The sequence below is a fragment of the Talpa europaea genome (genome assembly GCF_964194135.1).
Source record: "Talpa europaea genome assembly, chromosome: 8".
NCBI classification, from domain to species: domain Eukaryota; kingdom Metazoa; phylum Chordata; class Mammalia; order Eulipotyphla; family Talpidae; genus Talpa; species Talpa europaea.
This window is the reverse complement of record NC_140075.1, coordinates 69,527,440-69,554,713: the sequence shown is the minus strand read 5'-3', so window position 1 is coordinate 69,554,713 and position 27,274 is coordinate 69,527,440. Positions and strand designations below refer to the sequence as shown.

The 27,274-nt window shown below is 35.5% G+C and overlaps 1 protein-coding gene across 1 annotated transcript in view; it reads right to left on the bottom strand.

The window, feature by feature from the left end:
- The window catches only part of AKAP6 (A-kinase anchoring protein 6), a gene marked incomplete at its 3' end in the record, with an annotated part of 338,178 nt that overhangs the window by 46,070 nt on the left and 264,834 nt on the right, over positions 1–27,274 (bottom strand). Inside the window, exon 10 of the mRNA XM_084241293.1 lies at positions 25,104–25,328. Coding sequence (XP_084097419.1) covers positions 25,104–25,328 — 225 coding nt within the window. The remainder of the gene's footprint in view (positions 1–25,103; positions 25,329–27,274) is intronic.

Sequence of the window (27,274 nt, the reverse complement as noted above, 5' to 3'; positions counted from 1 at the left end):
TGTGTCGTTGGCACTGGCTGGCATCTCTTTGGTGTGCCCCTGATGGGAAGTCAGAAACTGGTGGCCCTATCAAGTCCAATACTGTTACACCAGAATTCCAGTAGGGCAGTGGTACTAAGGATATGTTGATGGGCGCTGTCCCTGGAAATCCACTCCCTCAGTATTTATTTAATACCAGAGGTGGGTCTTGAGGTCCCTCAGACTACCCTGAGGGCAGGATCACCCCATGGCACCTAATTGCTGGATCCCCTTCTGGGTTCTCACTTGAGGCTAGACGTGGGACCTGGTTTATGCACGCTTTTCAGCTCACCTCTGACTATGGGTATAGCCCTTTCTCAGTTCCACAGTTTTGGTGAGGTCCAGACTCAAATCTCCCTGTCTTAAGGATGGCTTATCTGGGAGGTACTTCCCTGCTCCCTCAGACTGTCCCAGTGGTGGCTGGATCCCCCTCTGGGCTCCAACTAGCAGCTAGTGGCGGGACCTGGCTTGTGTGGGCTTTTAGCTCACCTCTGACTGTGGGGACAGCCCTTTCTCAGTTCTACACAGTTTTGGTGAGATCTGGACGCAAATCTCCCTATCTTAGATATAGCGTTACTGGGAGGCACTTCTCTGCTCCCTCAGACTGTGCTGGCAGCAGCTGGATCCCCCTCTGGGCTCCAACTCGCAGCCATTGGCAGGGCCTGGTTTGTGAGGGATTTCAGTTCACCTCTGACTAGGGGGTCGGCCCTTTTTTCAGTTCCACACAGCTTTGGTGAGGTCCAGAGGCAGAGCTCCTTGTCTTAAATATGGCACACCAGGAGGCACTCCGCTGTGCTCTCTATTTTCTATCATTATATTATATTGGATCATCAGTAAACCTCTGAGGAAGCCCTATAATTCAGATGTAGAAACAAAATACAACAGCATTTAATGCTGTAATAATTTAGGCAAGATAATGTTTAAAATCAAAGTTAACTTGTGCCATGAAAAGACTTATGATAAGTATGGAGTATTAATGATTAAATATTGAATGTTTATCTATATTTATTCCAAAAATAAATGAAATTTAAAAACTCTTGGTACAATTAAGTCAGGAAAATAATCTTTTCAACAAATGATGCTGAGACAACTAGATATTCACATGCAAAATAATGAATTGCACTCTCACCTAAGACCACTCATAAAACTAACTCAAAACTATCACAGATCTAAATGTAAGAGCTACAATTTAAAAAATCTTAAGATACAGGAGTAAATATTCATGGTCTTGGGTTAAAAAATTGTTTCTTGGAAATGACAATAAAAGTATAAACAATTTGGGGATAACTTGATCAAAATTAAAATCTTTTACTCTCCAAATGACACAATCAAAAAAGTGAAAAGAAAACCTACAGAATGGGAGGAAATACTTGGAAGTCATATATCTGATAAGGAACTTGGATCCAGAATACATGAAGAATTACTAAAACTCAACAATATAAACATAAGTAAATTCATTTTTAAAATGGGAAAAGAATTTGCGTAGAAATTTTTCCAAAGAAAACATATAAATGGTCAATAGACACAGGAAAAGACATTCAGTATCAGTAGCTATCAGGGAAATGTAAATATAAACCACAGTTAGATATTATTTCACCAGTAAGATGCTTAAAATTAAAAAGACAGAAATAACAATGTTGATAAAGAAGAACAGAAATTGGAATGCTCATTATTATTGGTAGAATTACAAAAAAAAGTTAATATAGAGCTAGCATAAAATCCAGCAATTTCTCCCCTATGTACATACTCAAGAGTACTGAAAACAAATGACAATATAAAGATTTGCACATAAATATTCATAACCATATTATTCACAATAGCTTTAAGTGAAAATAACCAACATCCATCAACTAATGTATGGAGGTACATGTGAGGTAGTGTATCTATACAATGGAAGATTATCCAGTAACATAAAGGGATGAAGTACTGATGGTATATACTACAACATGGATGGTGTTTGAAACATTATTTTAAGTGAAACAAGCCAGACACAAAAGGCCACATAGTATATAATTCCATTCGTATGAAATGTACAGAATAGGTAAATGTATTGAACTAAAAAGTGTATTAGTGATTGTCAGGGGTTACAGTAAGGAGGTAATATGGAGTGATTCCAAATGGGTAAAGAGTTTCTTTTAAGGGCGATGAAGACATTCTAAATTAGACTTTATGGTATCTGAATTATATCTCAACAGATCTATGACTGAAAATAAATCTCCTGGTAAGGCTAGGTATATGTTATCAAGCACATAACTGATGATATAATCAGAGAATTTTTCATTCTTTTAGGGTGTGTCAGGTCAACAGACCCTATGACTTTAGTAAACCAACCAGTCATCATGGCTGTGCAACCATGAGTCAGATTATCAACTTACAAATGCAAACAGAACTTTAAGAAAAATAAAACAGTAATGGCTATACAATTTCTGGAAATAGAGTCATAAGGACAAACCTATCAATCCCAGTCAACAGATAAAACATTTTTCTATATGATAAAAATAAAATTATCTCTTTTAATATAGTTGTCCTACTTCCAGAAATATAAAACATAAACAGATATGCATACCTATAAGAGCATGGATCTGAAAGAGGAGTAAAGAAAATGTGGAGTTTGAAAGTGTTAATTAAGTCTAGTTTTTGCAGTGATGAGTTTCATATATAATCATATGTATCTCATGAAATTATAATCTATTGTTGTGATGTTGGTGTGAGTATATTATGCTGTTAGTGTAAGAGGCCTGACATCTCATATACATTATGTACTTTGTATCAAAGATCATTCTGAGATGATTATCTGCATCTGCAACAATACATAATGAAAATAATGCTGTTCTCAAATATTTAATCAACATACATTTAAATGCAAAAAAATAACCATCAATCATTGAGTCTTAGTGCTTGAGCATTGCTCTCAACAGTATTTTCTTAATGTAGTAGTTTTTAATAATCCCCTACACTTTTTGTATACTAAAAAATATTTTTATATATTTCTGTGTGCTATGAATATTTTCAGGCAATTTATATGTGTTGTTTAAATTTACTCTTACAGCAACACTTTGAGATATATGTTACTGTGTTTTACCTGTTTTACAAATGAGGAAATAGACACAGAGATATCGGGCAACTGACTACAGGTAATATAGATAATAAGCAGCAAAGACAGGATTTTAACTCATGTGCCCTGAATCCAAAGCCAACTCACAAAAAAGCTATGTTTCATTGCCTTTCATAAGAAAGCTGAAGAACCTTGAAAAATTTCTACTTAAGTAGACTACCTCTGTCCCTGATTTGTAATCCAAAGTGACTACAACCATAAAGTTATTGTTGAAAAGAGAACCAAAAATTCTTATGCCCAGGATATAAAAGCAGTAGGTGGAAAAATATTAATTCACTCATTGAACAAATATCTGTTGAACACATATAATAATTAGCACTGTTGTGTGTTTGGGATACATTAGTACATAAACAGTCACAACTTCATCATCTCAAGGACCTCATATTCTAGCAGACAGTGAGAATAACCTCTTTCCTGAGATATAATTAGATAAATAATAAAGAAAAGGTTGAACAAAAGTAGGAAATAATTCATAATACAAATGATTATCAAAGTTTCTAGCAAGGGGTCAGTAGATCTTTTAGTTCTAATAGCACCATTCTTGAGCCAATTATATGCTTAACTTAACTATACCTAGTGAATAAATGATGCAAATAAAAATTTTCACCCTAGTAATGAAAAGATTAATTCTTTCAAACAGGAAAAAAATTGAAATACATCAAGTGAAGTATGAATGATAACTTGCATATTTTAAAAAGTATATGGGCAACTGACATCTGAGTATTTTATCTGATTTCAAACTTAAAACAACATTACCCAAAAGGAACTCAGCTCAGTTGCAAACCCTGGGACTTAATCTGTACTGAAGCTAAATATTCTATAAGCATGCAGTGAAGTGCAAAAAATAGCAATTGAAAAATGACATGATTAAATGGCACGACATGCAATCATTTGCTCTCAATTATATCAATGTATCTTCTTCATTTCTAGGAGTCAGGCAGAAATATTGTTTTTTAAATGCCTCTATTAAATTGGTCACCAATAATAAAATAGATGAGAGTCCTAATAAGCTCATTTACATAACATATATCATATACTACAAAACTATTCTCTCCAAACAGTTTTGCTCATAGATTTGTCTCCTGGTTGTCATGAGTCTTTGCTACATTAGCAGATTTAAAAAGCATAATACTAGCTTCAGGACCATTTGCAGAAAAACGTTTATGAAACTTTTCTAGTTAACCCTTGGCAGGATCCTTATTGCTAATTATGGAAAAGGTATTGATATAATATCTTGGCTGTCACATTTTATTATGGTGATGGTAGGAGCAGAATCTAGGTCTGACATTTTGGAAATACCATCTAATTGCAAGTCAGAAACAGAGAATGACAGTTTTAAGTAGATTATAACTTCTTTCAAAATAGCAAACTGGTTTATTTAATGTAAAAGCTAGATTTTAAAAATAGCATTAAAGCCCCCTGAATTGGTTCACCAAGCACATCTCCATTTGCTCCTTGAAGAGGGTCTGGGATGTGTGCCAAACAGTTTTGAAATTGTACATGACAATGTAAGTTTAGATTCTAATGCTAAACAACTTCTTATAACTATTTAAAGTCAAAATATTTTCAGAGAACTTTCATTTTTATGAAAAATCATCTACCTTCCCTTCCTCCAGGAAGCAGGTAAGTGAGGTCCAAAGACAGACCAGTCACCTTTACCTCCACGGCCTCATTAGCCTAACCTTTAACCCTAGAAAAAGAACTTATTTGTTCTTGCAATGTAGTATCCTCACCAATCAAGTTGAATCATTAAGGAACTGCCAGAAATATTAATTAATTCTGTGAATTCTTGGAGATCCTAGGATGAATAGTGTCATCAGGGAAAAGCTAATAATTCCTTTACAAACACATTTATGTTTTAATTGTATCTTCTTCTGTTGAATAAAAAATGTCAATTATATTTGGAAAGGATTATTTCTATTTCTCTTAGATTTTCTATTTTTTTTTAACTGTGGACCAAAATTTAACAAACATTCTAAAACTGCAGGCCCTTGCTGTGTTATTCCATAAAAAACTATTGTTATTCCTATATGGTATTCTTTAATTTCTTTGTGATATCCCCTGCACTAGGTTAAGTATTTTTAAATATGTTTGTTTTTAAGAATAAAGCTCAGTGGTCTTGTGCTTACTTCACATGTAATTAGTAGTATGTTATATACTTCCTTTTCTAAATTAAAAATGTTATTAAAATTCCACACATACAAAACAATATGAAGATTAAGTTACTCTAAAGAAAACTGTAATAGCTTACAGATTGCTTCTATCATTACTAAAATGCTGGTATCTATTACAGAGTCTCCCTGGAATAAAGAATGCACTTTTGGCAGTAATCTTTTAAAAACGTGTCCATTATTGTTAAGATGCTAAACTAGTCTGTAATTACAGAGAGGCAACTTTCGCAATAAGGGGGAAAGGGTGCTTGATGTAAATGCAACTTGGCCATTATACTACAAAATACCTTTTCTTAAAGTCCCACAATCACTCTTTTCATAAACAGATAGTCATTAATTGCCATTTATTTTAACATTTTTATATTTTGAAATCTATTTTCAACACCCACTGTGCTTTTTATCTCATTGATTCCGGGAATCATTTCAAAGCAGTTCTGAAAAATGGATGAAGGTGATTTTCTCCTCCAGATTATCTGTAGATCCCAGCTACCTGAACTCATCTGTGCTTTTAATGGACCTTGTGTATTCACCGATCAGGTCAAAGGAAGATACAAGACAATACAGAGGACAGGAAGGGAAGAATTTCATATGAAGATATAATGCAATACAACTATTAGGTTAAAATCTATGAAAGAAGGATCCTCAAAAAGACCACACCTGTAATAAAAGTGTTACTACCGAAAGCAGGAGAACTAATGAATTTCCAGGGGTACTGTGGAACACACAAGAGAGGACAAATTGTTAGACTAATTAGTTTTAAGATGTGCTCAACACTGGTACATGGTATTTTTCTAGCTTTCTCATTCATATACAACTGGCTATGCTCCACTCCTCATCTCTATCAAACCCTATTTTTCCAGACTTAACTCTGGCTAACTTCTTTATTTCCTATGAAGCCATCCCTGGAACTTATCACAAACTCAGTGTTATTTCAAGTGTAGGAATTAGGGAATTGGTATTTTATGGAAGTATCCCTCTTATTCCAGAATCCCACAGATAGTAAATAAATGAATTCAAAGACTCTAGGGACACAACAAGAATGCAAGAAAAGAGTTGGGTTATGGGGAATAATATTAATAAAAATTAGGAAAATGACACTAAAGACAAAAAGTCAACATTAAAAAAAAACAAACCCTTTTGTTTATTCATTTCCTAGTTCCTGGTCTGGAAGAGGCTGAAGTATAGGCAAATTTAAAAACTTCATATTCCTGATTTTATTTTCATAGCATCTAAAATAAAGAGAACACTTCCCTATGAGTTTGAACTACTGGGAATTTGCTTTTTAGTTCTTGCCTTTGCATTTGTGGTGAAAGCCCAGGGCAACTTGATGCCTTTTCACCAGGGCATCACTCTCAGGGTTGTTCAGAAGTTTAACTACTATATAACAACAAAACACTCTTCAACTATTATATTAGGTAGTAGAGAGCTGCTGACTAAATATTAGCCAACTGGTAAATTGCTATAATGATTATTTAGCTCAAAGCAATATTCTGGAATCTTTTGAAAAGAAAATGTAATAGAATATTATTTAAATACTTCCACTGTTAAAACAAAGTGGAGGTTCAGGAGAATTTTTTTTTGAGAGCATTTTCTTGAACACAGATAATTTTACTTTGAGAGGAATATGTCCTCTTCTGAGAAAAGTCACTACATCTCTCTTCTTCCTGTTCTCCGACAGAAGAGAGGATATCCTTGGAGGGGGAGGGGGCAATTCAACCCATCTACCATTTTGGGAGCAAGACAGAACATAAGTGATTTGAGTATGAAGTTGTTTTAGCTGAACATTTAAGATACAGGGGTAACTATATTAATTTAATCACGTCTTTATCATTTTTTACTTATTTTCCCTTTCACTGGCCTGAACTATGGACAAATGTTTTAATTGGAAAAGTGTGTTCCTCAAAATTGCATGAGTCAACCTTGCTCAGTCTCAGATTTTGCTTATGTTTTGGCCATGTTCTAACATCTTCAAAGTCTAACTACAAATATCTTTATACTGAGAACCACATGCTCAAGAAAAGCACATAAGATTGAAAATTTAACTCCCATTGTTGCTTTCATAAAGTGTTGAAGTCTGTTGCACTACTATTTTATTGAGAGTTAGGACGGTATGAGTGAATGGACTCACATTGGCTCCTGTGCTGATGGTCTAGGTTAACCAGACCATTCAATTCCTAGAAGCAATTTCTCCTGTCATTACTAAAGAGTAATAGTAATAAAGAACTACACTTTGAGAAAAGGAGAGTATGAGAGGAAGGAGGAAGCTAGTCTATCCTGTGCTTCTCAAAGGAGCTCCTAACACCAAATCTGTTCATCTGTTTTTATACTTCTCTTCATGACATTAAATTCAAAATAATGAAAAATATCCTTAGGGAAGAAAATGTGACATTCTAAATGTATAGGGTGTAAGTAAGGATTTAATCAACAGTTTTGAGCATCAATGAAACTAAGGAAGATGACATAGGCTATTTTTTTCCAGATGAGAACAATGATTTCTGGCTCTGCCCCATCTTAACAGGTTTTCAGTGCATTAATGAGTTAACGTTTGTACAGCTCTTGAAGCTCCTTGCATGGAGATGCAATATAAGTTGAAGAATGATAACAAACTGTATACTAAGTTCAACTCCTGTGAGTAAAGTTCCTAGAAATGAGAAGCTGATGCAGCTCAAGATGGTAAATATCTGAGTACCATTGCCCAAAGATCCTTGGTTTGTTGTTTTATGTATGTTTAACAACTGTTTAAAATACAGCTTCATAGTATTACAAACATTTCTACATTTCCTATTAATCACATTGTCCCTTGTGATGATCATTTTTATTTCTGTTCATCAAATGAGATAGACTTATTACCTGCAGCTTACAGAAGAAAAATTGAGGTATGAAAATTGCAAAGACATCAATGATGACCCAGATGAAATCATTGGTCTTATTACTGCATTATTAGACAATGGTCTGGATTAGAATTCAGGAGATGTAGACTTCCATGTAGCTCTGGTTGTATGACACTGGCGAGTCATTTATCAGAGCCATGTTTACTCTTCTTTGGGAGAAATAAGTTGAGCTAGCAGAATTTCATGATGAAATTCTATAAACTACTAAGTGCTTCTTGAATATATAGTGATGCTAAGGCATTACCTATGATAACATGAAGTAAATGTAAATCCAAACTTCAAGATATGTTCGATTTTTTAAAAGTTTATACTCTTAAAAGAAGAATAAGATGCTACAACATATCTTCTAGAATGGCCAAAATTCAGAACACTGTCAACACTACATGCTAACAAGACTTTGGAGAACAGGACCCCCCCCCCAATTGCTGGTAGGAATGCAAAATGGCACCACTACTTTGGAAGACACTGTTTTCTTACTAAACTAGACATAGTCTTACCACACAAATCAAAAATCACGGCCCTTGGTATTTACTCATGGTAGTTACATGTAAGAACCGACACATGGATGTTTATAGCAGTTTTATTGGTAATTGCTAAAACCTGGAAGCAACCAAGATGTCCTTTAGTAGGTGATGGACTAATAAACTGTGGTGCAATCAGACAATGAATATTAGTCATGCTACAAAGGAATGAGCTAACAAGCCATGAAAAGATAAGTAGGAATCTTAAATACATAAAATTAAGTGAAAGAAGCTAATCTAAAAATGTTTAATACTATATGACTCCAACCATAAAACATTATGGAAAAGGAAAAATATGTGGAGACAGTTAAAAAGGTCAGTGGCTACCAGAGATTGGGCAGGAAGTAGAAGGGTAAAGAATGAATAGACAGAACACAGAGGATTTTCAGGGCAGTGAAAATACTTCGTATGAGGCCATAATGACTGATAGATGCTATTATATATTTGTCCAAACCCATAGAACATACAACAAGATTATATTATAAACAATGGACACAGGTTGATTGTGATGTGTCAATGCAGGTTCATCAATTGCAACAAATGATGTGGGGGAGATAATAATGGGGGAGGCTGTGCACATGTGGGAATATGGAGTATGTAGAAAATCTGGTATCTTCTCTTCAATTTTGTTGTGAACCTAAAACTACTCTAAAAGAAAAAATACCTTAATTTAAAAAAAGTTTACATACAACTTTTCTGACAGGATACACAGGGCTATATTTACACACACTTGAATAACATTTAAGTAGACTCAAAAGACATGGGAATTTCTTCAGTCACTATCTCCAGGCTTCCATACAGGCGCATACTATTTTATCTATCTTCCCCCCACTTTATCTCAGATCTCAATTTAGATTCCCACATTCTAGGAATTTACTTGCCTTTCCCCAAAAGAATCTACCTCTCCCCAGACCACCCCATTTACTTCCCTAATACACTATATACACTCCTATCAAAGCACATGCAACACTAGCTCATTGGCCTGTTGACTTGTCTATATTCCCCTTTAGACATGGTCCCCTTGGGAGAGAACCATGGGTCACCCACCACAGTACACCTTGCCCAGCACATTGCTTGCCATAGGTGTTTGCTTAAGAAAAAGGAGTTGAATGAATTAACAATATCTTCATGCATGTTCCTAAATTAATTTTGAACTGGCTCTGGATAAATATAGATCTCCTCCATATTTATACACATTCTATTCCTTTCAATGTCTCTCCTTGAAGATTCTCTTCTGTGCTTAAAGGAGACTAAGGGTTTATACGAGACAACAGCATTCCTGGGAGAGGCAGACTCTTGGCGGGAGAGAGGACTGAGAAGGCACCTCCTTCTTCTTCATCCCTACCAGCAAAATTGTTACCTGATTCTGTCATTTCTAACTCTGAGGTCTCTGAAATCTCTTCTCTCCCACTGTAACTGTACTATTTCAAGTTCTCAGAATTTATCATCTAAGTTACAGAACAGCTACCTCTTAATGGAACTTTCTCCCTCTGAGCTGATAGACACCTGGCTCTGCAAGACCACTCTCCTGCACTGGGATGAGGCCAGCCCCCATGAATGAGTAATGGGCAGGCTCTTTAACTTGCTTTCAACCTCATCTTACATTAGCTCTATAGGTGCTTCAGTATCAGTAGACAATCTGCTATTCCATATATATAGTTTATGCTTTCTCATCCCTGAGTTTTAATAAAACCAAAGGAAAACTAAAACTTCATTTCCTCTTCTGTCTGTACTTGAAATATTTGCACAGGGAGGCAGTTATATATTCTCTAAAAGAACCTATCTCAACACTTAATCCTAGATAGCAAAAAGTTCTTTCTTAAGAATAAACATAGAAAAGCCAACATACACACTAACAGATTTTGTAGTTCAAAAAAGGGCTTGCTTTGAGGATTCAAAGAAATAGGCTAATAGACTACATTTTAGATAGAATTAATACAAGAAAAAAAAAAAACCTTGGAAATTTTAATTCATTTCCGGAAAATATATACAAGGATATTGTACCCATGGCAGTGAGGTAAGAACTTTTAAAGATAGGATAAATTAATATCAGTAAAGATTATACAAAGATTGCAAAAATAACATTAAAAATTTCAATCAATACTACAAAATTAAGTACTACAGAAACATAAATTAACCTTGAGAATTCCATAAGAAGTCCATGATAAAGGAGTGAAAATAAGAATACTTTTTAAATTGAACAACATACCCAGGGAATTAAATATGGACAGATCAAGAACTTGCAAAAGGAGGGAACTAAACACATGGAAAAGTTGTAATAATCAAACAGTAAATAAAACCTTTCCTGACCCAAAGCATGATTTAAGTTTTCAGAATCAATTAGGACTTACCAAATTCTCAGCACAAGAAACAAAATTCTACCAAATTCAAAAATGAATTTACCAAACAAAAAGTGAAGAACAAGTTTACTGTATGGGAACAAAAACCAGACTTCTCCTTTATGAGCATAAATGCTAAAAGAATAATTAGCAGTTTTATTGGCAAATCATTTTACTCCCCACAACAAAATTTTATATTCAGTCGTTATTATTTATATGTGAGGTCAAGTAAAATACATTTTCAGACATGCAAGGGGTTGAAAAATATACTAGGAATACAATTTTCCACTAAAAATATTAGAAGATAATTTGAAAACCAATACTAAGGACAATTTGCTTTTCAATAAAACATAAAGGTATTTATCTCAATAACATCTTTAAAGACTCATCACCCAAAGCAAAGAGTCAAGGAAAAGATAAACACTTGGGATTACATCAAACTGAAAGCTGCTGCACAGCAAAAGAGACATTAACCAAAACAGAGAGACATCCCACTGATTGGGAAAAAATCTTTGCACTCCAGTCAACTGATCACAAATATATACAAAGAACTCACATGACTCAACAAAAACAAAATAAACAATATAGTCAAGAAATGGCAGAAGAACTTAAAAGACATTTCTCCAAAGAGGAAATGCAAATGGCCAACAGGCATATGAAAAAATGTTCAACATCACTTATAATCAGGGAAATGTAAATTAAAACCACATTGAGATACCACCTTACACCAATAAGAATGACACATATCAAAAAAACAACCAACAACAAATGTTGGCGAGGATGTGGTAAAAAAAAGGAACTCTCCTACATTGCTGGTGGGACTGCAAACTGGTCCAACTGTTAGGGGGAAAAGGATGTCCCAAAGCAAATTCCATATAGGCTTTGTGGACTCCACCCCCACCCCAGGTCAAAGCCAAAGACACTGGGAACTCCAAATCCCATCACCACCAAAGGGAAGGTGGCTGGGACCTGAGGGTGGGGTTAAGCAGCCAGGAGGATACAAAAGGCAGACATGTGGGCTTTGGGGGCCCCCATTTTTGGCTCTCCGGCCAGCTCTGGGAGTGACTTTGGGTTTCCAGGTCGTCGGATGGGGTAGGACGCATTAAAGACTTTATTTCCCTATTTTCTCCCTGAGCTGTACATTTTCCTTATTTCTTTTTCTCTTGTAAATAAACCTTTTATTAACCCTTTTGTGTGTGTCTGTAGTAGAGTATTCATAAGTCCCTTTAAAGCGCGCGGGTGAGGACCCACAGCCAGGAACCCGTTTAATATCGGGGTTGCTCTATAACACAACCACTATGGAAAGCTGTCTGGAGGTTCCTCAATCTACTAAAAATGGAGCTACCATACGACCCTGCAATTCCACTCCTAGGGATCTACCAAAAGGACACAAAAACATTGATTCAAAAGAACACCTTTACCCCTATGTTTATTGCAGCACTATTCACAATAGGTAAAACCTGGAAACAACCCAAAGGCCCAAAAACAGATGACTGGATCAAGAAGATGTGGCATATATACACAATGGAATATTATTCAGCAATCAAAAAAGACAAACTCATGCCATTCTCAGCAATGTGGATGGAGCTAGAAGGAATTATGCTCAGTGAAATAAACCAGAAGGAAGAAGAAAAATATCAGATGGTTTCACTAATAGCAGGAATATAGGGGGACCAAATAAGACATCACTGTAAAAAAATAGTAACAGCACAAAACACAACAAAGCAAAAACGGACAATTATAAATCAGAGACATACTGCAGGGAAAGAGGAGGAAGAGGGATCAGAGGGAGGGAGGGAGTTGGTGCACAGGTGCACTGGTGAAGGAAACTCTATGGGGACTATACCTGAGGGGGTGGGGGGAAGCAAATATTGTTTAAAAATGAACAATGATATAAAAAATAAAAAATAAATTAATATATAAAAAAAGAAGAAACCAAGAAAACTCAAGCAGCATTGATGCCGGCCATCCTGAGCTCTTCCAGTTCATTTCTCAGGGGTAGACTTAGGATCTCCCTACAAGAAAAGTCTTCTTGGTCAGCTTACTAGAGTAGGGCCTTTTGCCTATTTACTCTTTATCATTCATTGCTCCATTTTTCCCTGCATATTTTATTAAAATATGTAACTATCTAAAAAAAGGTATTTAAAAAATGTGATGTAGAGCAATGAAATATAAAGAACTCTGAATTACCTTTAGTATTCTTATAAAATATAATGTAAATGGCAAAAGAAATTAATAAAACTATTAGAAAGAATGTAATAGTATTAGTAAAAAGTAGCAATATTAGTTATTAGTTCAAAATTCTACCAACAAAAAATGGAGAAATAAGTTAGCAGATAAAGAAAAAAGCAAGTCAATTTCTCTTTTTAAAAGTGGCATCAGAAGAGCCCAATTAAATCTTAATATTGGAAATAAAGGGGAAAAATTTAATAACCCTTCCAATTCACTGTAGTGAAAACAAAAAAAAGTGAACAAGACCAATGTATGCTTCATGTATTTTAATACCTTGCCAAGTGTCTGAATGAATAAAGGAATGAGATAAAAGTTCCATAATCTTAATCAAGAAAATAAATACAAATGGACTTAGTGCTCTTATTAAAAATACAGACATTCAAATTTGATTAAATTGCAATTTATAAGAAATTCACTTAAAATAATATGCTAAAATATTGATAATAGATGTATAGATAAGGAAATATTATGGCTTCAGATACATTTCAAAGGATTTCAAGTTACCTAACAGATGAAAAGGAATATCAGACAAAGAAAAAAGGAATTATTTACTGAGATTACACAGCTAAAAATCTAGAAGAAAATGTTGCCAACTAACACAACACAAAGAGGTTATTCATTAAAAGATTGGTCAATTAGTCAATTATAAAGAATAATATGGTAGTAAAATTACAGGAGATGATTGACAAATCAATATGCATACTAAAAAGTTTTGATTTTCTTTTCAAATGAAGGCTTAATTTGGGGTGTATTTGTATGTGTATATACATGAAGCAATAATTTGGGGAAAATAAAATGAAGATATAAAAGAAGGTGAGGAACATAGAAAGTAGGAAAGAAAATGGACTCCACCTAACTGTTTTGCCACCTTGCTCAAAGACTGAAAATTGGCCTAATGTGGAAATCCACCCTAATAATCTAGGCCTTGCTTTTTTGTACCCCAAAACAGCTGTCCTTTCCATAGGTTAAAGGAAAAATTAGAAGATATACTGAATTTTTTTCCCCTAGTCTTTTTTTTTTTTTATAAATTTTATTGTTATATTCCCCATACAATTGCAGCCCCCCATTCTGACCCCAATCCCTCCCCTCCCGCCCCCGCCCCCCTAAAAGTGTCTCTGGTTCATAGTTTTTTGTTGATTTTGATTTTCACTTTCTTATAGTTATTCATTTTCCTGGTCCCTTATTTAAGTTTTCTAGATTCCTGCTATGAGTGAGACCATCCGGTATTTTTCTTTTTCTTTTTGGCTTATTTCGCTGAGCATGATCCCTTCCAGCGCCATCCATGTTGCAGCAAATTGCATGTGTTTATCTTTTTTGAATGCTGAGTAATATTCCATGGTATATATGTACCACATCTTCTTGATCCAGTCATCTATTTTTGGGCATTTGGGTTGTTTCCAAAGCTTAGCTATTGTAAACAGTGCTGCTATAAACATAGGGGTGCAGGTGTTCTTTGGAATTGATGTTTCTGTGTCCTTTGGGTAAATACCTAGGAGTGGAATTGCTGGGTCATATGGAAGCTCTATGTTTAGTAGGTCCAGAAATCTCCACACAGCTTTCCACAGTGGTTGGACCAGTTTGCACTCCCACCAACAGTGCAGAAGAGTTCCTTTTTCTCCACACCCTCGCCAACATTTGTTGTTGCTAGTTTTTTTAATATGTGCCATTCTCACTGGTGTAAGATGGTATCTCATGGTAGTTTTGATTTGCATTTCCCTGATGACAAGTGATGTTGAACATTTTTTCATATGCCTGTTGGCCATTTGCATTTCCTCTTCAGAGAAGTTTCTTTTAAGCTCTTCTGCCCATTTTTTGACTGGATTATTTTCTTTGTTGTTGTTGAGTCTCATCAGCTCTTTGCAGATTTTTGTGATCAGTCCTTTATCATTAGTGTTGGGTGCAAAAATGTTCTCCCAGTTGGTGGGGTTTCTCTTTGTTTTTGTTATTGTCTCTTTTGCTGTGCAAAAGCTCTTTAATTTGATATAGTCCCAGCTGTTTATCTTTGCCTTCACTATCACTGCTTTGGGTGATGTGTCTGTAAAGATGTCTTTGATGTGCAAATCACGTAGTGTTTCGCCTATATTTCCTTCTATATATTTTATGGTTTCAGGTCTTATGTCTAGTTCTTTAATCCATTTTGAGTTGATTTTTGTGTATGGTGTGAGGTGGTGGTCAAGCTTCATTCTTTTGCATGTAGCGACCCAGTTTTCCCAGCACCATTTATTGAACAAACTTTCTTTGCTCCAATGCATAGTCTTTGCTCCTTTGTCAAAGATTAGTTGACCATAAATCTGTGGGTTTATTTCTGGATTTTCTATTCGATTCCATTGGTCTGTATGTCTGTTCTTGTTCCAATACCATGCAGTTTTGATGATTATGGCTTTGTAGTATAGTTTGAAGTCTGGGAGTCTGATGCCTCCATTCCCTTCTTTTTTTTTCAGGAGAGCTTTGGTTATTCGGGGTTTTTTGTGATTCCATATGAATTTCATCAATAATTGTTCTATTTCTTTGAAGAATGACATTGAAATTTTGATTGGAATAGCATTGAATCTGTATATTGCTTTTGGAAGGATGGCCATTTCCCCTAGTCTTAAGAAGAAAACAATTCTCTTGTGATTCTACTTAAATGGTGGTAGGTTCAGTGATTCAACTAATAGTTCAGTTCCTATAGATCATAAAATTCACCTGAAGTAACTGAAATCTCATGGAATTTTCTTTATCAATACTACTTTTCTATTTTATCCGTTTACCCTGCTATATTAATAAAATGCTTTTTAAAAGGACAGGCTTATGCTACAGTACTTACAATGCCGACAGCTAAAATGTATTTAGTTCTTACTAGGCAGGTTTTATTTTAAGCAGGTTTCCTATATATATTGTCATTTAACACTCATATGTATGAATGTTAGCATTCATACTCTATGAGGCAGGTGCTATTATTATCCCCAGTTTTCAGATAAATCTGAAATTCATCTCAGGGTGGTGTGATTTAAGGTGATTTTCTATTTTTTTAGTGCTTATTTTCATTTTAGCCCTAAACTTTTTAAAATGCAAAGAACCAAGAGGGAAGGAAGCACAATGGTCTATGGAAGTAGAATATGGGTGAGTTGGTGGTGGGTCACTATGGTGGCAATACCTGATGGGGGTTCCCCAATATTACCTCAGTTAAAAATGTTAATTAAAAATAATGAAAGGGGGGCTTCCCTGGTGGTGCAAGGGGTTAAGCACCACACTATGAAGCAATCCTCAGCCTCTACAGCATGAGTTCGATCCCTGGCCAGGGAGAAAACCACATGGCAACACAGACCTCTCCTGTCTTGCCCTCTGCTCCCCTCAACAGTGTATTTCAGCCAATCTACCTGTACTGTTCCCCACTCTGTCTCTGGTGGATCCTCAACCCCCTGCATCTCTGACCTGTACCCCAGGTCTTGTATGCATAAATAAATAAATATTAAAAAAATAATGAAAGAGTGTCTCCCTGGTGGCGCAGGCAGTTGAGCACAGTGCTGTGAAGCTGTCCACAGCCTCTGCAGTGTCAGTTCGATCCCCGCAGGCTGTGGAGCAACCCACCTGGCGTGGCAGACCTCTCCTGTCTTGTCCGCTGCTCTCCTCAGCAGTATATTTTGGTCATTCTGCCTGTTCTGTTCCCCTCTCTGTCTCTGGGGAATCCTCTCAACCTCCCACACATCTGGCCTGAATCCCGGTTCTCGTATAAATAAATAAATCTTAAAAAAAAAAGAATCCCATTAAAAAAAAATAATAACAATAATGAAAGGAAAAAATAAGAAGTTAATCTTATGGTAAATAAATTCGCATAGTGAATATGTAACTCTCAAATTGTTTTTAGATTTTTTTAACTTTAACTGTGCAGTAAACTGTGGAATAACTTTTAAAAATGTGCAAACATTATTTTTGTCATAAAATTTCTTTGTTTTCATGTTCATTTTAATTCTAAACTTCTTAAATCCACATGCTTAAGCCTCTCCACTATAGTGGACCAGATTCACTGCTCTACTGTTACTCTTATGAAGAGTATCGAGACAACACTGCAATTCTGTTCTCCAGTTTATTCTTAATTTTAACTTACTGACAAAGAAAATAATATCTAAATAATGTTGAGAAATCAACAAAGGATAGAAACAATCCTTATTGTGGCTTCAGAATTCATGTTCAATAAAATGTTAATTCATTTACATATTGTAACTGCTTATATATTATGACAGCAGAGTTGGTTAATTGTAATAAGGATTGTATTATCTAGCCTTTTACAGAAATGCTAGCCAACCCCTGATTTAAAGTAAAATAAGGTTTTGATGTTTATTTTGAAGTCAGTGAATGACAGAATGGTAGAATACTAGAATTTGAACTTAAAGATTCTAGCTCTTTTTCTGCTGCAGATTGCTGTGTAGATTCAAAAAATCTTGCACATTTCAAGTTCTTCATTAAAAAAAATAAAAACACACATAAGATGGTGATCACAATTTTCAGCTCAGTAATTAGAGGTGATGTTTAAGTAAAATAGCATGCATAAAAGTGGTTGGTCAAATTTCAATTGCAAAGCACATTTGGGGCATTAATCATTGACAAGATTAACCAAATCTATTCCACTCATTCAGCTTCTTGATGACAGAGTGTCTTGGCAGGTCTAAACGTGTCCTCCCTAGGCTGGTCCCAGGCCCAGTTTAGTGCTGCGGGGTCCTTTAGCTGGTAATGAATAATTTCTTCTTAATTTGAGACTTTAGAATAATGAATTTGGTTATGGGATAAGAGGAACATATGATTAAGTAATTATTTTCTTTTCTTTCTGAAGGGTCATCATTTAAAAAACAGGGCTATTCAGCCAGTGGCATTAAAGTTGCACATACACACACACACAGAGCTCTAAGGGGCCCTTTGCCAGCTGGCTTCATTAAATCTCTGATGCGCTTTCCTGCATTTTGTTGTCACAGTGTGTTCATTTATTAATAATTTTGATTTTTTGCCTTTTGGGCTCCTAGGGTCACACTTTCACATCTTTCCCCATCTTTGTGCTGGGCTCAGTCTGTCTTGTGAAGGTAGAATATTGCCTTGTGTTTAATTCCACATTGATCATACTTACTGCCTTAAAATATATATATATTCCACAATTGCTTTTACTCTTTTTCTGAAAATTTAAGATTCCAACCCCTTCTGTCATCCCAGATCACACTCTGAGAAGGAAACACAGCTATGTCTCCAGTGCAAAGGGTTTTCCTTTTTATGTGTAGTACCTCCCTCCCTCTTCTCTGCATAGTGAACTGTGACTACTCTGGCATTACTCTGGGTGTCATATAAAGGAATTTGTTCTGTTAAAATCCTGCAATTTTAGAGAATGGAGAATCATAAAGCTAAACCTTGTGGAGAAAGCTAGTCTGTGTGACCAATGGTGGCACAAGACATTTGAAAACCTACGAAAAGATTGGAACACGGCAGGGTATCTCATACGTAAGAGATTCCTTAATAACTATTTTATCTGGCCTCATTTAGTACAAAAAAAGCAGAGGGTATCTGGTTTTTGGATTTGTGATGAATATAAAAGTTTTTATTCCACATATGTTTGTTATCAATTATGATTCTGACACATAAACATCAGATCACACTGTTATAAGCATTTGGTTCCATTCTTCCAATGAAAGTGGTAATATATAAGAACTTGATTGATAATATAAGTGTTTAAAAAGTAAACAGCCCAGAAATATTTAAAATTCTATATTTCAACAAACATGTATAAAGTTTTCTTAAAAAACAACAAAAAATGCTATCATGCTAGATCTCCTTAACTTCCTTATTAAAACTCCTCAAGGTCAAGGAACTAATTTTAGGTTGTGAAGAAAAATTATCAAGGTTATTAAAAACTATCAAGGTTTCAATTTTAAAAAGTGACATGGGATAAAGATATTTATACAGTTACAGTACAACAAACTAAAACAAAATACAAATATTTTCACCTCCCAGATCATCAATAGCTAAAGTTTTTTGCTATTCTGGCCAAATTGCCTAAGATTGTAACCAAGTAATCTATCATAAAGAATGGCATAAAGTCCTGGTTTCTGTTTGAGTCACTTAGTAAATGTTGATAAATATTAATTGTCCAGGAATGGGTATTAAAGTCAGAGAGCCCTAGATTTAAACCCTAATTTTACCACTCACTATATGTGAGCTTAGACACACAAAATTTAACCTCCTTGGCCTATTTCCATATCTGCAAAATCAAGATGCTAATGCCAATCTGAGGCCAGATAGAATAGTTATTGTGAATAGGTTGCTATTTACATTAAATGAGATATATGCATATACTCATAATGGAATATTATACACTTGCCAAATATGTGAACTACAACCATAGTTGAATAAATCTTGGCATTATATTAAATGCAAAATGAAGTCCTAAAAGATAACAATACAGGATGATTATCTTTTAATAATTTTAAAAAGAATTAAATCTTAAAATATTCCTTTCTATCACAGAAAGCAAGGGAATAGAGAATATGTAGGAACGTGATTACCTGAGGTGAAGAGAGCAGGGGATGTAATAGAAGTAGGGAATTTAAAGGAAGGTGTATGTTATCATCAAGGATATACCTTTGGTTTGAAGTAGAAAGTTCTATATTATTTTAAAAACAGCTAAATACATTTACATGGGGATGTGAAAGCAGTTAGTTTAATAGTGACATTGAAAACAAAACTGCTCTAGGGGATGTGTGTGTGTGTGTGTGTGTGTTTAAAGAAAATAAATAATAGCAAAAAGCATACAATGCTCTTTGGTACTTGTGAAATAAAAGTTCTAAGATTCACAGAGCAAGTAATGAAGTTGATGCTACCATACAAAGCTAAAGCATCATAGGTTAGAAGAACATCTAAATGCAATGACCTACACCCAGACACTTATAAGTATCTTGGTTCAAGAGTACAGGGTACAAAAAAAGAATATTGACAGAAGATGGGGGCGGGAAGCAGTTAACTCATAAAGGTATTCATACCTTCTAGCAGAAACTCTGCAGGAAAGGAGAAACTGGAATGACATACTCAAAATATTCAAAGATAAAAACTGCCAGCCAAGATTATATCCTCCAAGAGTCCTTCAGATGTAATGGAGAAATACAGCCCTTCCCAGACAAACAAAAACTCAAAGAGTTTGTCAAAACTAGAACCTCCCCCACTATAAGAAATATTGAAAGGAACTCTCCTATCTAAATCAAATAGAAGAAAGTATGCAAAGAATTGAATAAGGAAATAGAAACTAGTTCAGAAAACTAAAGGCAAAATGGCAGTAGCAATCCTTCACATATTAATTCACCTTTATTGTAAATGGACTAAACTCATCAATCAAGAAGCTTCAATCAATCAGAATGGGGCCTCCCCAGTGTCACAAGGGGTTAAGCACTGCACTATGAAGCAATCTGAAGCCTCTGCAATACCAGTTCGATCCCCAGCTGGCCAGGGAGCAACCCACATGGTGCAGCAGACCTCTCCTGTCTCGCCCACTGCTCCCCTCAGCAGTGTATTTCAGTCAATCTGCCTGTTCTGTTCCCCACTCTGTCTCTGGTGAGTCCACTCACTCCCTGCACCTCTAGCCTGTACCCCAGCTCTTGTATGCATAAATAAATAAATCTTAAAAAAGAGGCACAGAATGACTAGTTGGCCCATAAGACTATTAAAAGAAATATGGAAGACACAACAAAAGGGAACGATATGCCCTGCTCATGGATTGTAAGAAATAACATTGTTCACTTGGCTATCTTACCCAAGCAATATATAATTCAATGCAGTCTTTATCAATGCTTCAATGGCATTCTTTAAAGAAATTAAACAAACATTTCTAAAATTATATGAAATGACAAAATACCCCAGATAACCAAAGAAATCCTGTCAAAAAAGAGTGCTTCTATAATACTGCCAGACTGCAAACTATACTACAAATCTGTAGCAATCAAAACAGTATGGTAGCGGGACAAAATAGACAAACAGATCAAAGGAATAGAATTGAATACCCCAGAAATAAACCCACAGTTTAATGGACAGTTAATCTATGACAAAGGAGCCAGGAATAACAATGGAGAAAGGAAAGTCTCTTCAACAAATGATATTGGAAGAACTAGAGAGTCACATACAAAAGGATGAAAGTAAGTCACCATTTTACATTTTACACAAAAGATAACTCAAAGTAGATTAAATACATGGTTGTAAGTACTGAAACCATGAAATACATTGAAGAAAACAGGCAAAACATTTGGACATTGACTTCAATGATATCTTTGTGGATTTATCTACAATAGCAAGAGAAACAAAAGGGAATATAAATAAATGGAATTATATCAAATGCAAAACCTTCTGCACAGTGAAAGAAATGGTCATTAAAACAAAATAGCACCCTAATAAATGGGAGGAAATATTTGCACATCATACATTTGACAAGGGGCTAATACCAAAGATCTATAAAGAACTCACACAATTCAACAACAAAAACATACAATCCAATCAAAAATGGGCAGAAGACCTGAATAGACACTTTTCCAAAGAAAATATGCCAATGGTCAACATGTATGTTAAAACTGCTCATTATCATTTATCATCACAGAGCTGCAAATCAAAACCACAATGAGATACTATCTTACCTATCAGAACCACCCATATCAAAAAGTCCAGAAGCAAGTATTGGAGAGAGTGTGAAGAAAAGGGAGCCCTTGTACACTGTTAGTAGAAATGCAAACTGGTACAACCTATATGGAAAGCAGCATGGGTGTTTCTCAAAATATTAAAAATAGATTTACAATATGTTCCAGGCATTCCACTCCTATGCATCTACCCAAATAATGCAAAAGCATAAATTTGAAGGGACACGTGCACTCTTATTTCCCACTCTAGTTACAATAGCCAGGTAAGAAAACTAGTGAAGTACCCAGTGACATATGAGATTAAGGAAATGTAGTGTATATACACAATAGAATACTAAGCTAAAAAAAAAGATGCAATATTGCCATTTGTGACATCATGGATGAAACTGGAGGAGATTAGGCTAAGCAAAGTAAATTAGAAGGAAAATGACAAATATCAGATGTTTTCACTTATATGGGGGATAGAAATAAACAGCAAAAGGACAAAATTGAGCCAAACCCTAGAATTATGACTGCAAAATTAAGGCTACCAGAATGGAAAGAAGAAAATAGAAATGAGTGGGTCCAATGGACTATGGCAGAAAATTATGGGTATGTTGTTAGTTGATGATAGTGTGGTGACAAACATCTGAAGAGGTGGGAACCCATACCTACAGATCATACACATTGTTGTAAATCAATGTTTTCTCAATAAAAAAAGTGCAATTAAAAAAATCTACATGTAAGATATATGTAGCTAAGTGGATATACAAATAATTGCAATAGCAAACTTTCTATTATTTCCAATTATTATGTAACATCTTTGGGTTTATAATGTTAAGAGATTTCTATTTTTTATGAATGTGCCACCATAAAAATTAGAAATAATAATTTATTTATATGAATTTATAACCCTGTGAGATAAATACTAATAGTATCTCATTTTATGGATGAAGGACTGAGGCACAAAGGGATCACAGAAGACATATGAGCAAGGTCACACAACTGGACTTGGGCTGTTTACCACATTTCTAAAGCTGTAATATTAATACAATACAGAAAAAAAAAATCACAACATCTACCTACCAATGATCAGAATGCTTTGTAAGGTTTGAGTTAATTTCAAATAACACAGAGAGAAATAACTGAAGACTCCATCTCCCTGCAATGAGGGTTAGAGTGAGAATAGAACAATGTACAAATCATCTAGATGTTAGATTTTAGATGGCAAACATTTTCCTTAGCAAGACACTTTCATGTAACTTGCAGTTTGATCTTTCAGTTCAATGCAGAAAAGCAGATTCTTTAATCGAAACAATTTGTAAGGTTGTGTAGGGTAAGGAAAAATGTCAGGCTTTTCTGCCCTCCCGCCATCAGGATAGATGATGGATCCTTGCAGTCCTGAATGCATGCCTGATGGCGGGCACCTGGAATAGGGTGTGGGCATAGGTAGATGGGATTCACCTGGGCTAAGACTGTGCTTTTAAGGGCGGCATCACAGGGATGCCAGCAGAAGCCAAAAGAGAAGCCGAGAGAGAAGCAAGAGAAGCAGAAGCTGAGACAAGGCCGGAGAGCCCAGATAGAATGAAGACTTGCTGGGGGCTAGAAGGCCTGCCAGCCTCCCGGCCCCCCAGCACCCTTACCTGAGTGTACCAGGTAAATCCCAATAAAAAGACCTGAAAAACCACTGAGGACTCTGACTCCTCCTTTACCTGGTCTGCATGGGGTCAGAAAACCTGCTCATTGGTCCTTCCTGCCTTTACAGGTTGTAATAGTGATAGTTTATTGAAAAATACTGTGGTCTTAGTTTTAAGGGTGCCTCTTCCTGGACTATGGAGGTAAGCAAGGTGAGCTTGCCTGTCTGGCAGAAGGAGGTGAACCACAAGAGACTAAATCCTCTGATAGATTGTTGGAAGATGGCAGTTCAGAGGGGATGGAATGAATCACACCTGGTCCTGGAATGCTTCGATTAGAAACAGTTGCTTGGTTCCAAGAAGTTTTTTCCATCTTAGTTTCTCCTTTCTCCTCTTTAAGACCTTTCATGGCAATTTCTTGCCACTGAATTCATATTTTACTGCCCCAGGCTGAGAAAACCACAGCCCAGATAATCACTGCATTTACAAGAGAGTTCAAGCAGTTGTAGGGTCAGGAAGACCACAGTGCAGGCCAGGTAAAGGAGGAGTCAGAGTCCTCTGTGGTTTTTGCAGGTCTTTTATTGGGATTTACCCGGTACACAGCAGGCAAGGTTACTGGGGGGACGGGAAGCTGGCAGTCCTCCCAGCCCTTAGCAAATCCTCACTCTGTCTGGGCTTTCCAGTGATCTCTGCTTCTGCTTCTTTGCTTCTCTCTCGGCTTCTCCTGGCGTCCCTGTGACGCCGCCCTTAAAAATCACGGTCTTAACCCAGGTGTATCCCATCTACCTATGCCCACACCCTATTCCAGGTGCCTGCCATCAGGCATGCATTCAGGACCTAACGGATCCATCATCTATGCCTGATGGCGGGAGGGCAGAAAAGCCTGACATTTTTCCTTACCCTACACAGTACACAATGGTGAGGGCAACAAGAGAAAACATTTCAATTGTTAACTTCTTTGAACAGGTATTTATAAACTATGGGAACAAACAAGGGGAAATTCTTCTTCATGGACATGTAGTGAATATATACATAGTTATCTAGGGTTGGTATTTTCCTAGAATGGAATAGACCTGTAATGTAAGAACCTCTTTTACTTTATTTCTTCTCTCCATGAATAGTTGATTCTTTCATATGTAACAATTATGTTTCTTTTTGTTAGCACTAATGGTCTTCAATTAAATTATGTGCTTTTATCATATCAATTTATGGAAGTATTTTTAGGCACATTATTTATAGAACATTTAGATCTGTTTTTCAAAGTTCTCAGTAATCTTCAGTGTTTGCTGACCTGCTTTTAATTTATCAAAGCCCTCCCTCAAGAGGAATTTCACACACAAGCAGCAGAGATTTCCCATACACTATGTGTATTTGATATGCTTAATGTTCGTCTTTATACACACACAGACACTGGCATATAAGAAATGTGGAGGGTGCCTATAAATTCAAGGAAACATTTAAGTGCACAGTGATACACAGATACATGGGTATAATATTTTATGTACTTGATAAATATTTCATCCCTACCATAAAGAAAGCTTTTTATCAACTTTGATTGTTTTTTTATTACCTTAAAGTATTGCAGTTGTTTCTCAGCATTCATTGTTCCTTCCTTTTCTTGTCTCAGACAGGAATTGAAGATGAAAAGCTCTGTATCTCTTAGCCACCCTTTCAGTTCTTTGATCCTGACCTCCAGCTGCCTTACCAGGCTTCCGCTTTCAGGAGAGAGAAGGTCACGTGGGCCTGACCCACTGTGCCCTGCCATTGTGTCCTGGATCTTCTCTCCTAGGGTTTTCTAATGCATTAGATTAAAACAAAAACAAAAACATCACACACACACACATACACACACACAATAAAAAAAACATAGATTAGTTTATGTACCAAAAACATCAGTTTGGCTGGTAACAAGAGCCACCTGGAAAGGTATCCAGCTGCTCTCATCACCTTACTACTGACATTCGGTTCAGATTAGCCTATTGTTCCTCTTAGGATTCTTGAGCTATGTGTGAGGTTCTGACTACCACTAGAGGCTTAAGAGGACCTTGTTCATTTACACTTTCCTTTAACAGAAAGGAAATTTGACCCAGAAGTTCACAGTATCCACTGATAAAAATGCATTTGAATTCTTGTGACAGTTTACAGTAAAGAATTCTCTACATAAAATCTTTAGAAGCTGAGTTTAAGTCTGAGTTTAATCAATATATTAAAGAGACCAAAAGTAGATTGTACAGGGAGGATTAAATTACTTATTTTGTTTTTTTGAAGTACAATTCTTCTAAACATTTGATCAAGGGCTATTAAGAAGGGGTAGCCTTCTTGGTGCTATTGTTGATTTTACCTGAGTTGGAAATTATTCAGTCCCACAATTCTTTCTGCTTAGCATTTGGGGATGCTAGATTTTCTAATATATGTGCAAAAGTAAGTACCAATTCACTACACTAGAAGTCTTAGGTTAACCACTATGGCATGATAATATAGTCAGGGAGGATATTTTGTTGCTTTTTTTTTCTTTTTTATTGGAAAGCACTGTCTTTGGAGAATCAATAGGAGTTAATCTATAATGATGAATTAAATCTGCAAAAAAGCAAGTTTTAAAACACAAATAAAATTAAGTCAACAAACATTCATCTGCTGTGTAGTGTTCTGTAAACAGTATCTTTAGGAGATCATGAGAGAAAAATAGCCGTTCTTGGCAACACCCTTGTATTTTCATGGTGCAAATATTGATAATTTGAAGACCCTCGGTGGAATCCAGATTTAGCCATTGTTTTTATGCTATAACAAAAGTAGCAGCAGGAGGTGAAATCAATGCCCTTGGAGGGTAGGGTCACAAAAAAGAATTTATTGCCACTTTTTTGTTCTGGAACAGTTTGCAATCATAAATTCTTCATAAACAGAATACTTCAGAGAATGGTCCGTCTTCATAAATATACGACAGAGGACATCAATTTCATTTAATTCACAATTTGTGTCAGCACAGCAGATGCCAATGCCTGCCTTGATAGGGTTGTTTAATATGCAATTGAGACAGAGTAATATGCAGCACAGGGGACAAAATTTCACAGATTAAACTGTACGCACCACTGACATTTCATTCTAATGTATTTCCATTCCACACTGTTCACCTTAGATGAAAGTAATATTAAAAACCATATCCCTCTATTTTACTATTGTTAGAAGTTAAAATTGTTGTCTTTAAATTTTTTTATGCCAATTAAAATGTAATCATGCCAATTAAAGCAGTATGCCTGGTGGTGTTAGTGGGGCACAGGTTTTGTTAAAATCTTTCCTCCACCCTGCTCTCCCCAAATCATTACAAAAATCTGCATATTGTACTCAAAAGATATTTTTTTCAAAATGGCAACCATTTTTAAAGTAACTGACTCATAAAGAATATCTAAATGGTCTGTTCTTTAAAAAAATGTTATGTTGATTTCACATTTTTGTTGAGGAAGCAATATACATGACATACCTCAATTTTTTTAAAAAGGCAATTTTTAGTTATTTATCAAATTAGAAATAGACATATTAAATACAACATAAACAAACAATTGCTTTATCTATCCAGTACATAAAATAGCTATTCTTATCTATTTAATAAACAATCTTAAAATATCAAACATTAACTACTTTTCTACTTCTATGAGCTCAATGAATCTAAAAAAATTTAGTAGGTTCTGATTTAAATCACCATATCATAAAGTGAAAGCCAATAATTACTACCATGCAATGTAACAA